The 14,031-nt window shown below is 40.5% G+C and overlaps 1 protein-coding gene across 4 annotated transcripts; it reads right to left on the bottom strand.

The window, feature by feature from the left end:
* On the bottom strand, positions 2,036-14,012 carry CBX3 (chromobox 3). Of its 4 annotated transcripts, none has more exons than XM_005673310.3 (6): positions 13,496-14,010; positions 11,976-12,027; positions 9,589-9,731; positions 6,954-7,116; positions 3,932-4,026; positions 2,036-3,341 (listed from the first exon to the last, which is right to left on the bottom strand). In XM_005673310.3, the coding sequence occupies exons 2-6, from the start codon at positions 11,997-11,999 to the stop codon at positions 3,215-3,217; spliced, it is 552 nt and encodes a 183-aa protein (XP_005673367.1). In that variant the 5' UTR covers positions 12,000-12,027; positions 13,496-14,010; the 3' UTR covers positions 2,036-3,214. The 4 variants fall into 4 exon arrangements, with proteins under 4 accessions (XP_005673367.1, XP_003360239.3, XP_005673368.1 ...); XM_003360191.5 differs by lacking the exon at positions 13,496-14,010 and adding an exon at positions 13,195-13,433; XM_005673311.3 differs by lacking the exon at positions 13,496-14,010 and adding an exon at positions 12,575-13,190.

Here is a 14,031-nt window from a genome sequence, read left to right on the forward strand (position 1 = left end):
CTAGAAAACTCAAGAAAAAAAGTGAAAATTCTCTATGTGCTCATGGAGCCTCAAGAGCAGTTTTATTTTATTTTTTTTGCAGATGGAGGTTCCCAAGCTAGGGGTCCAATCAGAGCTACAGCTGCCATCCTGCACCACAGCCACAGCAGTGCTGGATCCAAGCTGAGTCTGTGACCTACACCATGACTCATGGCAACACCCGATCTTTAACCCACTGAGCAAGGCCAGGGATCAAATCTGCATCCTCATGGATACTAGCTGGGTTCTTTAACCACCGAGTCACTTCGAGAACTCCATTGGAGAAAATATTTGCAACATACAAAAAATAATATTCTTATTACATAAGCAACTCTTGGAAATCTGTGAAATTGGCAAGTTATACATGAGTGAATGCAAATAGTCATTAAGCATGAAAAGAATACTCAACAAAGTCAGACATGCAAATTAAAACAAAATGCCATTGGGAGTTCCCACCGTGGCACAGCAGGTTAATGATCTGGTTTGTCTCTGTGGAGGAACCAGGGTTTGATGTCTGACCTGGTGCAGTGGGTTAAGGACCTGGTGTTGCTACAGCTGTTGTGTAGGTCCTAGCTCTGGTTCAGATTCAGTTGCTGGTCCAGGAATTTCTGTATACCACAGGTGCAGGCGGGGGGAGATGCCACTGGATTGGGGAAAAAAGACATTATTTTGGCTGCACCTACGCCATGTGGAAGTTCCCAGGCCAGGGATTGAACCTGTGATGCAGTTGCAACTTGCACTACAAGGGAACTTCCCAGACTTAATATTATTAATTTTCACATGCGATAATGGTAGTAGCTGCTGATAGAAGTGTACACTAGTACAATCTGTATTTCTGGGAATCCATCTTTATCTACTTAAGTGTCACTATACATTATGAAGAATGTTCACTACATTAATCCAACAAAACTACAAACAGCCTACATACTCATAACCAGCAATTAAGCTGGGGAACCTCCATAGAACAGCCTACCATGTCCCTATTAAAAATAAACATTTTAATTAGTACATGCAAAAACAGTCTCACATGCTTTTATTTCATCTTTATGGAGGCCCTTGACTTATCTGATTCATAGATGAGGAAATTGAGGTACAGAGAAGTGAAGTAACTTATTAAGGAGACTATACTATACTACTGGTTTTGAAGATGGAAGCGGCCAGGAACCAAAGGATATAGATGGCCTCTAGAAACAGAAAAAGACAAGAAAACATTTTGCCATCAGAGCCTCCAGAAGGAACCACTTCTGATACTAAAATTCAATGTGGGGCCATCAATTTCCAAGCTGAAGAAAAGTTTCTCTATCATTTATAAACCCACTGTTGAGAGCAGTGCTGGGTCTCGTAAAGATTAATAAACAGCATGTCCTTTTTCCTGTACAGACTTTTTTTTTTTTTTGCCTTTTTGTCTTTTTAGGGCCACACTCGAGGCATACGTAGGTTCCCAGGCTAGGGGTCTAATTGGGAGCTATAACTGCTGGCCTACGCCAGAGCCACAGCAACACCAGATTTGAGCCACGTCTGCGACCTACACCACAGCTCACGGCAACGTTGGATCCTCAACCCACTGAGCAAGGCCAGGGATCGAACCTGCAACCTCATGGTTCCTAGTCGGATTCATTTCCGCTGTGCCACAATGGCAGCTCCCTCTGTACAGACTTTGGAAATCAGTTGAAAAGTATGTCTCAAATGATCAGTCGTATCAGAATATCTATGATTTTTTTTTAAAATGGCAGTTTCAACAAACTAGAGCCTAAGTATCAAAATTTCACTTTAATGAATCAAGTTCCCCGTAGGCATAACCTGAAACCTGAAACTAATTTTAACTCCCACAAGAAAACCTTTTCGTGTTAATACATATTCTAGTTAAGTGTGAAACTCCTAAATTCAAAGGACCTAAGATAGACACTATCTAAAGCCTTAGTGGTATTATACTACTTACACATTACAATTCAATGAATGTGTGTTTCTACTCCCACTATATAAAGGCCATTAGATAAAGAAAAAAAGTCTAATCACATAAAGGAATATAAAACTATTTATTGACCACTGTTCACCAATATTTACAATAAAGTAAACAATATACAATTGAGTAACATTCTGATTACTACAAAATTATTGTTTTTCCTGGCTTCTGCTGAACCAGTAACCCAAATACTGAGAAGACTGAGCCTACAGTTAAGAAATGGGTTGGGGTAAAGAAAAAACATGCAGGTGAAGTTTAGATTACAAAAGTTTACTCCATTTATTCCTGCAGGTCTTCAATTGCTAACTTAACTGATTAGATTTCCATGAACAAGTCTTAGAAATTCCATGTATCATGGCATTTCAGTCAATATAATACAGCACAGGGATTTTAACTTCTTGTAAAGTAATGGTTCACCAGAAGGAACCTTTAAATGTCCATTTAACTAAGTGTTGCTTGGCTTATTTAAAACACAGTAGGATTTTTCTAGTTTTTTCATTTGAGTGGGGAGGCTGTTGGTAGTGATAAAATTTTCCTTTTAGGGATTCTGATATAAAACTGCATTTATATGACTGTAGATATGGATACAGATTCTGATATGGCTGCTTTAAAGTGTCCAATTTAAATTGTTTAAAGTTGTCCAATTAATTACAAAATTAATTTGAAATGTTAAGACTTGAAAAATTTCAGTTTAAGTCGAAATGATTTCTTATATTGCTTAAAATTATGGAATCCCGGAAACATGGGATTATGCATGGTTGTGAAATGCTATTTTTGTTTTGGTAAATGTATTAAAAAATACCCCAAAACAAAAAAACCCCAAGCCACATATTTATGTATTTTATGTATACACACATGAAAAACCCAGAATGGTCCTTAAGCATTTATGAGTTAAATGCAAATTCTAAATTCTGATTGAGCAATGACTATAGATTTTCCCCAACATTTAGAAAAGCTGTTCTCTAATGCCGAGGAAATAATATACCATAGTATCAAATGTTCTTTTCTGCTAAAGGAAGCAACTACAGAAAGCTTTTATTTGTTCAAAGTAACCAGTGCTACAGATGCAAAAAACAAAAATCCCCAACAACTTGCCCAATACTACTTCAAAACGAACATATCAAACTTGATTTTCATTAGAATGTCATTATTTCTTCACACTAATAATCAAAAAAAACTGAGACCCAGATTTTATATATATGTATAAATATATATAAAAAGCAATGCAAACAATTATTGAGCTTCATCTTCTGGACAAGAATGCCAAGTTAGCCTCTCTTCATAAAAAGCAATTACAATTTGAGGACACTTCATATTTGCCTCTTTTGCCAGCACCAAGTCCGCCTCATCTGAATCTTTCCTGTTGTGAGGAAAAGAATATTCAGTTAAAAAGTCTACACTGTTTTGTCAATTGACGAGATCATTCATTTAAGAAATCATAATTCAATCAAAAAGTATTTAAGTGCTTCAGGACGGTTATGTGGTTACTTGTGGCTATGTTTCAATAAAACTTCATTTTCCAAAATAGCCAGTAGGCCAATCTTTGCTTTAACAAAGTAATTTGAGTCATCCTATCAGCAGACAATGATGGTATTTATAGAACCTAGATAGGTTTTTAAAAAATCCAGAGATTTAAAAAACATGTACCTATTCTTACTTTATTTTTTTGCCTTTTCTAGGGCCATTCCCTCGGCATACGGAGGTTCGTTCCCAGGCTAGGGGTCTAATTGGAGCTGTAGCCGCCAGCCTATGCCAGAGCCGTGGCAATGCCGGATCCAAGCTGCATCTGCGACCTACACCACAGCTCACGGCAACGCCGGATCCTTAACCCACTGAGCAAGGCCAGGGATCACATCTGCAACCCCATGGTTCCTAGTCGGATTTGTTAACCACTGCACTATGAGAGGAACGCCAACCTATTCTTAAAGTCACCTACACAAACACACTTACCATTTCATGAGAAACATTAATTCTCCACTGCTGTCTGTGGCACCAATTATTCGTTCTGGATCAAGACCTCTGGCAAAACCTCTTGGTTTATCAGCCTGTTTAGAAGAGGTTAAATGATTATTTATAGTTTTCACAAATTTTTCACAGAGTAACAATATTTTTTGTTTTGTTTTTAGGGCTGCACTCACAGCTAATGGAGGTTCCCAGGCTAGGGGTCAAAGCGGAGCTAGAGCCGCCGGCCACGCCACAAAGCATGGCCAGATCCAAGTCAAACCTGTGACCTACATACACCACATCTCACCACATCTCAGGGCAATGCCAGATTCTTAACCCACCGAGCAAGGCCCAGGATCAAACACATCCTCATGGATGCTAGTCAGATTCGTTTCCACTGAGTCACAACGGGAACGCCACAACTAACAATACTAACTTCTGATAGTGAAACAGAAATGACTGGAGCAAGAGCCCGTTTTTAGTACTAAAACAATCATTCCCATTACCCTTACAAGCAGAGAAAACAAATCTGGATGTGTAAGATTATTCTGAATCCTAACTCAAGAAAACAAACAAAATTTTCTCCAAAGACATCAAAAGGCAAAACTATGTGGGTGTATACCCACAGAAACCTAATTTTTTTTTCCTAGTAATTCTAATAATTATAAATGTTTGAACGTTATTTCAAATTATTCCTAGAAATCAGTCTAAATTACCCACCTGTTTTTAAAAGCACATACAAATTATAAACAGCAAAATAGTAAAAACTTTAAAACTCAGGCTAATCAGTACTGTAATCAATCTGAAATACAGGAGACCTTATAAAATACTTAGTATGGTCTGAGGACCCCCAAGGATCCACGAGACCTTCTGGAGTGTCTATCTTTAAGCTCTCCTCTCTGCATGTACCTGTGCGTTCAGATTGTCTAAACATACCTCCACCTCATGAAATACCACAAGTCAAACATGGAATTGACAAGATTTGCAAAAATGTAAAATGCTATTCTTCTCTTTAATTTTTCATGGGAGTTGCCGTTGTGGTGCAGTGGAAACATATCCAACTAGGAACCATGAGGTTGGGGGTTTGATCCCTGGCCTTGCTCAGTGGGTTAAGAATCTGGCGTTGCCGTGAGCTGTGGTGTAAGTCGAAGATGGGGCTTGGATCTGGCGTTGCTGTGGTTGTGGTGTAGGTTGGCAGCAACAGCTCCCATTTGACCCCTAGCCTGGGAACCTCTATATGCCATGGGTGCGGCCCTAAAAAGACAAAAAAAAAAAAAAAGTTTTCACGAAAAGTTTCTGCTTAGATGACAAATCCCTGCGAAGAGACTTGTATCATCTCAGAGCTCTGGAGTCAGACTGCAGAGATTAGAAACTTTACTAGCTCTAAACTTTACTAGCTGTGTGGCTTTGGGCAAGTTAACTTCCTTGTGACTCAGGTTCATTTTGTATAAAATACGAATAATTAATACTATTTGTTTCATAGACATTTCAAAATACATAAAACACAAATTATTTAGAACACTGCTTGACACATTACAAGGGCTCAATACAAGATCGCTATTGTTATTGAACAGTGCTCCTGTTGAACATGCAGTTGACTTTCAATTTAAGTATACTGGGTCTTTTTTTTTTTTTTTTGTCTTTTTCCCATTTCTTGGGCCACCCCAGCAGCATATGGAGGTTCCCAGGCTAAGGGTCCAATCGGAGCTGTAGCCACCAGCCTACGCCAGAGCCACAGCAACTCGGGATCCGAGCTGCGTCTGCAGCCTACACCACAGCTCATGGCAACACGGGATCCTTAACCCACTGAGCAAGACGAGGGATCGAACCCGAAACCTCATGGTTCTTGGATTCGTTAACCACTGAGCCACGACAGGAACTCCCTAAGTATACTGATTCTTAACACTGTTATTACCCTTTTGCTTCAGCTGCTAAAGCATCTAGAACCAAATTTGTATCCCACCTGTTTCCCATCTGTCAAGATGAGGGACAATACCTGTGATCTTAATGGAGTTGTCATTAGGATTTAATGGACCATTTGTAAAGTGTTTAGCACCTAGTTCAAATCATTTAAAATCCGAAGTCCTCATCAAGAAATCTGTATTGTAGGTTTAGTCCCCAAGCCGTGATATAATTCAGACCCAAGCCCTTTCGGTAAATTACCATGCTAGGCCAGATGGCAGGGCAAGTATACTCTCTGAGGTTAAGGGTTAGCAGCAAGGAGTTATGTGATTTGCCCAAAGCCACAGAAATCATTGAAGCAGACTGGCTCAAAGTACACATGTAGTGAATGAACCAACTACCTCAATTCATGTCAATAAAAAATTATTATCAAAGATTATATATTTCCAAATCAAAGTACTGTTTGGCAATACAAGGATTACAGGCCAAAGTTTTGGTCTATACCACTCACTAATGATCTATAATCAGATGTGTTATGTAAACTGTTTTCACAGTATTGTAAGATATTTCAATGTTGTTTATATCATAAAAAAATGATCAGTCAAATCCATCTATCTACCCAAAATAACACCAGCACAATTTTAAGTTGTATAAGCACTTATTAGACATTTACACAATGTAGGCTAAAGCCATGCTTATCCTTTCTGTCCTAAATATTAAGTATTTCAAAAAGAGACTTTTTAATGATATTTTAAAAGTATCTGAATTCAGAAAATATTTTTTAAAAAATCAGGAGTTCCCATTGTGGCACAGTGGAAATGAAACCGACTAGGAACCATGAAGTTGCAGGTTTGATCCCTGGCCTCACTCAGTGGGTTAAGGATCTGGCATTCCCATGAGCTGTGGGTAGGTCGCAGACAAGGCTCGGATCCTGCATTGCTGTGGCTGTGGTGTAGGCCGGCAGCTGTAGCTCTGATTGGACTCCTAGCCTGGGAACTTCCATATGCCGCAAGTGTGGCCCTAAAAAGCAAAAAAAAAAAAAAAAAAAAAAAAATTAATTAAAAAAAAAAAAATCAAGCCGTCCTTTTACAAAAATCCAGTCTGCTGGGCAATGTTTTATACTTACAGCATCTCTTTTCTTCTTTGATTTGCTATCATCAGATTCACTGTCAGATAATGACTTTCTTTTTGCTCCATCTTTTTCTTTACCAGCTTTTTGAGAATTAAGAAATGCTTCAATTAACTCTGGACAATCCAAATTTTCTTCAGGTTCCCAAGTATTGTCTGCACTGTGTTCAGTTTAAAAAAAAATTTAATTCAATGAAACATGTCTCATCACCATCATCCAGATCCATTTAATACGTGCCTAACAAAAAGTCCTTCATACTAGAGATATTAACCATTTCCTCCCTACCCCCACATTCTTTTGAGTAATCTGTTTACACTTTCTTGTTTCTACTGTCTTGTTTCTACTGTCATAGTGGGCAATCTGTTATATTACCTCCAAGTTACACTGATGGCTCACTTTAGAATTTCTCTAGAAGAGTCCTTGAAGAACATGGATTCCTGGTTCCTACCCCAAATTACTTCAGATTGTGCCTAGAATAGAGGACTCAAACACTGTGTTGTAAAACGTAACAATTCGGAGGCAGTCTCAAATGTGAGACATTTCCAACTTCTGCTGAGTGCTCAAATTGGGAAATGATATAAAACAGGAATTGGCAACCCAAAAGTCAAATCCAGTCTTTTGTATGGCTGGCCAACTAATCTTGCAGGGAAATAGTTTGCCAGTCCCTGATAAGGCCGAGATGACCACTTCCATGTGTTTTTCCGAAGGGGTGGAAAGAAAACAAGTATCAATTACCAAATGTGAAATTAAGATCATTCTACGCTAATGACAAGCTTGCTAGCTTCATGTGCTCTGATCCAAAAACCTTTTACAGAACTAGACAGAATGAAATTAATCATTTTAGAGATGCTGGGAAAGATGCTATTAACCTCTGGCTACAACTTGGTCTGCTACCCCGACTCCAAAATTGGCAAACCTAACTAAATCAAGAGGGTGAAGGAGGACAAAAGAACTGAAGTGGGGCCTCCACTCTGTTGTTTTCATCATATATTACCTAATTGATTATCCTGCACATAGCAGGTACCCAACCCTACTAGAGGCCTTTACCGTGGGGAGAAAGATTAGAGGAGTTAGTTTCCCAATGTTTTGATGGGTAGAATTTAGAGGCAAATAGTTTTTAATGTCTCACAGGATTAAAAAAAAGCAGGAAAAAACTGCCTGTCATATGAAGGTAATCAGTTCTTTGGCAAACTGGTCAAATCTAAAACAGGCTACTATAGATGCTATTGGGATGAATTAACTAGAAATTCACTTTAAAACATTTCTCCACCACAGTATCCAAGTCCTCAAGTTCTTTCTCAGGCAACTACATGCCTACAGAAGAGGATCTAAGAAATCCAGTATTTCTGGTTTGTCTTTGCCTTAGTCTCTAATACGACTATACAGCACCATTGTTGACCTTGTCTTTATTTAAAAAATGTGATATTTTGTTCAATATGGAATTTTTGTATTATTATTTTTTTACAAAGCACATTATTAATTTTTCTTGCTGAGTTTTTTGGCACCCCCTCCCTTAACATTCCTTGCCTTTAGTAAGACAAGTGCCTTCACTAGCTTCACCCTAGCCCTAGTCTTGCTCCTAGTTCTGAATTAAGCATAAAGGGATCCCCAAGAAGCAAGGTATACACCACTCGGTGCTCTCAAAGTCAAGGAGAGCCAATTCCCTGAGAAATTCCATGCTTTTGGTTATATTTATATAGCACTTTAAGTTTAAAAAAAAAAAAAAATTTTTTTTTTTTTTTTTTTGTCTTTTTACCGTTTCTTGAGCTGCTCCCTCGGCATATGGAGGTTCCCAGGCTAGGGGTCTAATTGGAGCTGTAGCTGCTGGCCTACACCAGAGCCATAGCAACTTGGGATCTGAGCCGTGTTTGTGACCTACACCACAGCTCACAGCAACGCTGGATCCTTAACCCACTGAGCAAGGCCAGGGATCGAACCCACAACCTCGTGGTTCCTAGTCGGATTCGTTAACCACTGAGCCAGGATGGGAACTCCTAAAAAATTCTTCTAGTGGTAAATTATCAATTTATATACTTAAGGTCAACTAAGGGTACTGGAGACAAAATACACCCAAATCTTCTGTTCAATTCCCAATTCCCAAATTGCTATGGAGGTGGCTTTAAATGTGAATGGTGAGAGTAGTAGATAACAAATAATTTGTTATCATAAAAAATGCCCAGGCTCTACTTAGAGATTAGGATACAATAAACCTACTATAGGACCTGAATTATGACCAGCACTTCTGTTCAAGACCCACTCATACCCATCACTTAGCTTTAATACTTTTTAATGTCCTCTGTACATAAGGACACAATATATATTAAGTATTCTACTTAGTACAGTATAAACTGTACTCTATAATTCTACAAATTTGTCTCCCTAGGGTAATCAGCTAGTCTCAAATCTGCAGGTTATAACTGTAGGCTAAAGACCTGGCTCTTTTTAAAACATCTTTTTTTTGTTTGTTTTGAGTTGAAGAAACAGATCTTAAACAAGATACTATGGACTAAAGGTGCCTTTAAATTTAAAGAAACCTATGGGAAAACTGATTAAAAAGATGGTAGACTAAAAACATTTTAAATGTTACTGAAATGCAGTTAAAACATATAATAAAAGCACTGAAATTGCTTACTCTGTAAACCCCTTCCACTTTAGGAAATATTCCACTTTCCCATTCACTACACGTCGGTCCAGTACTTTTTCTACAACAAATTCTTCAGGCTCTGCCTCTTCAACTTTTTTACTTTTTCCATTTTGTTTCTTTCCCATTTTTTGCTAAAACAAAAGAAAGATTTAAGAAATGTCTATTTTTTAAACTTTTGAGTACATTTTAAAGGCTAAATTGCTTATACTACAGTTGCATCTCAGACCTAAATTTTCACTTTTACATCCCAGGGTAGACATCTTCTGAAAAAATAAAAGTTAACAATCAATAAACGAATGCTTAATCCTGTGGGTTGAGCTCAAACCCATCACCCACTACCCTTCAATGAAATAAAATAAAAAACATTTTTGGAAAAAACAGTGTTTTATCTTTCCTAGTCCAATTTCTTTTTCTTTTGTCTTTTTAGGGGGCCACACCTGTGACACATGGAAGTTCCCGGGCTAGGGGTGGAATTGGAGCTGTAGCTACTGGCCTACACCACAGCCACAACCAAGCTGCATTTGTGACCTATACCACAGCTCACAGCAACACCAGATCCTTAACCCACTGAGAGAGGCCAGGGATTGAACCTGCGTCCTCATGGATACTAGTGGGGTTTGTTACCACTCAGCCACTATGGGAACTTTTTGAATTTCTATACAGTCTACAAGACTAAATTTAGTAGTTTTCACTAACTACAAGACAGCAACAACCTTCATATACAGAAAAGATAACTGCAAAATAAAACATGGTTCAGAATCTTGATAGCAATTGCAGAGTCAACCAAAGAGACCATGAATAGGTTAGAAAGGATGAGATCATTTCCCCATGATCTCTGTAGGTTACATTACTGACCGTTTGCACTAAACCTATAATCTTGCTCCAAGAAGCCAAAATGGCTAGATCATTTTAATTCTCTAATGTGAGAAAAATCCATCTTTCTTGGTTTAAGAGAAAGGAGCTAAACTGGTAGCCAATGAATTAAATTTAAACAAGTTTTTAATAAACAAGTTTTTAGGTTAGTTTTTAAAGTTTTCTTTGGTATAACATTATTTGAGAGAATCAGGAGACCAAATTCCACCTATTTTCCATTAAGTCAAAACAGATTTGTTATAAGAGGACTGGAAATGGATACACTTAAAAAAAATGGAAATAATTAGAAAACATTGCATGTTCATCTTAAAATCATTTCATCTTAAAACAGATATTAATAAAAAAATCTTAACTGCTTAGTCACTGAAATCATCCAACATAGCATGCAAGCAGAAAAAAATTGCAGCAATGCCTCAAGATTGCAGAAGACATTTAAAACTATGTGATGTGCCTTTTCCATTGATGGGAATAATTTATGCCACAGAGACTCATCGGATAGGCTTTATATTTCGTATTTCAATGTTTCTCAGGCTATCTAACTTAGTGCAATATAATGACGGAACAAATTAAAAATCACCAACTTGTCCTTTTAAGTATGAAACCCAAACCAAATGTTTTGCTTTACACTCACCTTTAAGCACCTGTGACTACTGCTAAAGCAACACGTTAGAATTAAATACTGTGGGCACTGTAACTTTGAATTTTGTGCCTTTTATGTGACTATTTCATTAGTTGTGTTAAAACTTATATAACTTGACAAGGCTGAATACAGCTATGTTTATACACATTTGTAGAACTTTTAATGAAATCTAAGAAAATGTTTAAGATGCTTCTGGAGAGAAAAAAGGTAACTGCTCAAAAGATCCAGAAGATCTAGGCTTCTCTCTTGCCTGGGTATATAATTTTTTTCGTGTCGTGTATTTAGAAGAAAAAAAGACCACATACTTACGCAATGATTTAAATTTAAAACCGTTCTGTATTTTGGAATAAGTCTGAAATATGACAGTGACCAAAGTTAATTTGAAAAATTTAAAGCTTTTGTCTCAATCTAAGTGTATAAGTTACCCCTTCTTTAACCTGGGCAATACTGAAAATACTTGCTTTCTCTACAATTCAGTATAAAGTGATTTAGGGAATAATGTCCCAATCAACAAGATCTTAGGCTTTGTCTGTCTACACATTTATCATTCTTCCCTGTCATATAGATTTGCGTATCTTCAAGATAAAAACATTTGGTCTGCCGCCATCCCAAGATTAGGTTTCTTTAAATGACTTAAGACACTATTAGGCCAAGTCAATAAGTATTTTAATGTAATAATTTTGTTTTTGCCCCAACTCTCCTCAGTATAACGGGGGGGGGGGGGGGGGGCGGGGGGGCGGGGGGCGGGACTGGGACTATACTATGGCTGTAACTTTCTCAACCACATAGATGCAAAGTTATAATTTTAAGGGGAAAAAGCCTGAGTTAGATCCTTACACATTTTAGGTTTTCATTAACTTACCAATGTAGTTTTATTGGAGGCCATTTTTTATTGCAGACTTGAAGAGCTATTACTAAAAAAATGCATAACAGTTAAAGAAGTTTGCAAAGACACAAAAAAAGGTAGCTAAACACAAGTTTTGTTTGGATTCCAACCCCCACCTAGTAGCTCATATTATCAGACATATATAATATGGATATTATACCAATCCATAAACAATCAGATTTAAGCTTCTGTAAATTAGTAATACACGCCTCAGAGTATATATATTAGTGTTGTAACCAAGTACCCAGAGAACCTTACTAGGGTCATTGGTACCCGAGAAAGAGTCATATAGGATTAAAAAAAGAAAAATTTTTTTTCCTAATCCAAATCCCATTTACAACCACATTCAGCAAATAGATACTGACTCAGAATCAACTGCTCAAACGATCACCATAATAAATTACTGTGAATTTTTTCTCTAGACCTCTTAACAGTCCAGAGCCGCCTAGGTAATCCCAACTTGGTTTCTTTTTAGAAACTCTCCCTTTTTCCAATCACTAGTTAAATAAACTAAGAGAAAAAAACACCCCAAAATGCTCCAATCCCATTTCGTGCCACTTCTGAAAACAAATCACCTCTTTCCGGACGTTCAGCCGCTGCCCTTAAGCCCCAGCCCCACCCGGCTTAATAAGGCCTTCGAGCCCGGCCCCCGCCCCCCACACGCGAGCGCGGGCCGCATGGTCAGCGCATCCGCGGGGAGAAACAAAGGCCGCGGCGCGGGGGCTCAAGGGCACTGCGCCACGGGGCCCGCGCCTCCCCGACCCGAAGGCGGCCTCGTAACGGAGCGCCCGCCGCTGCCTCCGGACTTCGGGCCGCACGGATGCGGGAGAATGCACAGCCCTCCCTGGAGGCCCGAGTCGCCGACCGAGTCCGGGAGAGGGAGGAGGACCCCTCATGTAGCTCCGGGATGGGGGAGGGGAGGAAGAAACGCGCTTTGTCTACAAATAAGGCAGCTGTCGCCACAGTTCTCAACCTCATAACGAGCAGTCTCGTCCCCTCGACCAACTAGAGACACCGGCCCAGCACCAGGCCCACCGCGGGGTCTCCATTCGCCTGTTTCCTTCCCGCCAGCTCCGACTCGGGGTCGGGCCGGGAAGGATGGGAAGCGGGGAACTGGGGGGAGGGTCTCTGGGGCGCAAGTGGTATCTGAAGCAAGACCACGGAGTGAAAGGTAGGGGAAAATAAAGACACCGACTTCACCGCCTCAGAGCTGCTCCGGGTCCCAGGTCTGCGGCGTCCTCGGCCCTGCGCGCCTCTAGCTCCAGCCACATCCGAGGGGGAGGGGGCTGGGGAGCTGCGCGCGGGGCCGCGCCGCTGGGGGTGGGGGGGGTGCGGGGTGGCACCGCCCACGCCAGGCGGCCGCTAGGGGCGGGGGTGAGCGCGCGCCCCGCGGGGGGGAGGGGCCGCGCGCCGCGCTTTGCCCGCCGGGAGCCCGAGCCCGAGCCCGAGCCGAAGGGTGGGTGGGGGAAGGAGGGGGTGGTGACACCGGCACTCACCGTTCGGGGCGTAGCGGCTGGTGGTCCCCAAAGGGGAGGGAAAGAGAGGGAGGAGCGGGGACTGTGACCGGAGTCTCCTCGGCGGAGGCGTTCCTGCTTTGCAGCAGCTGCACTGGCGCCAAAACAGGACTCCGCCCACTTCCTAGTCCCTGGGGTTGGGTGCCTCCAAATGCTGGTGGTGGGTGTAAAACTTGGGTGGGAGGACTCAATTAGGAACTAAGAGTTAGATTACCCTGTCCAAAGACCTCCTGAACCCGAGAGGTTGACCCCAAAAGCGTTGTCCAAGGTTAGGTAGGTGAGGCGTGAAATGTAACTTGTTGACCACAAGTCGCTTCGGGTGTTTCCGGAAGAGGCCGAGTCTGTCCTCAATTCAGGGAGGAGGAGGGAAAGCGCTGTAGAGAAGGCTACAAAGATTTTTTTTTTTAGAGACGGGGGGCGGTGGGTATTGGGATTATCAAAGCGTTGCTCTAAGGACCACCTTCCGGGTTGAGGGGCTGGACCTGAAAGCTGAGGATTAAGCTCCTCCCCACAGTGTT

The sequence above is a fragment of the Sus scrofa genome, chromosome 18 (assembly GCF_000003025.6).
Source record: "Sus scrofa isolate TJ Tabasco breed Duroc chromosome 18, Sscrofa11.1, whole genome shotgun sequence".
In the NCBI taxonomy this organism is placed as follows: Eukaryota; Metazoa; Chordata; class Mammalia; order Artiodactyla; family Suidae; genus Sus; species Sus scrofa.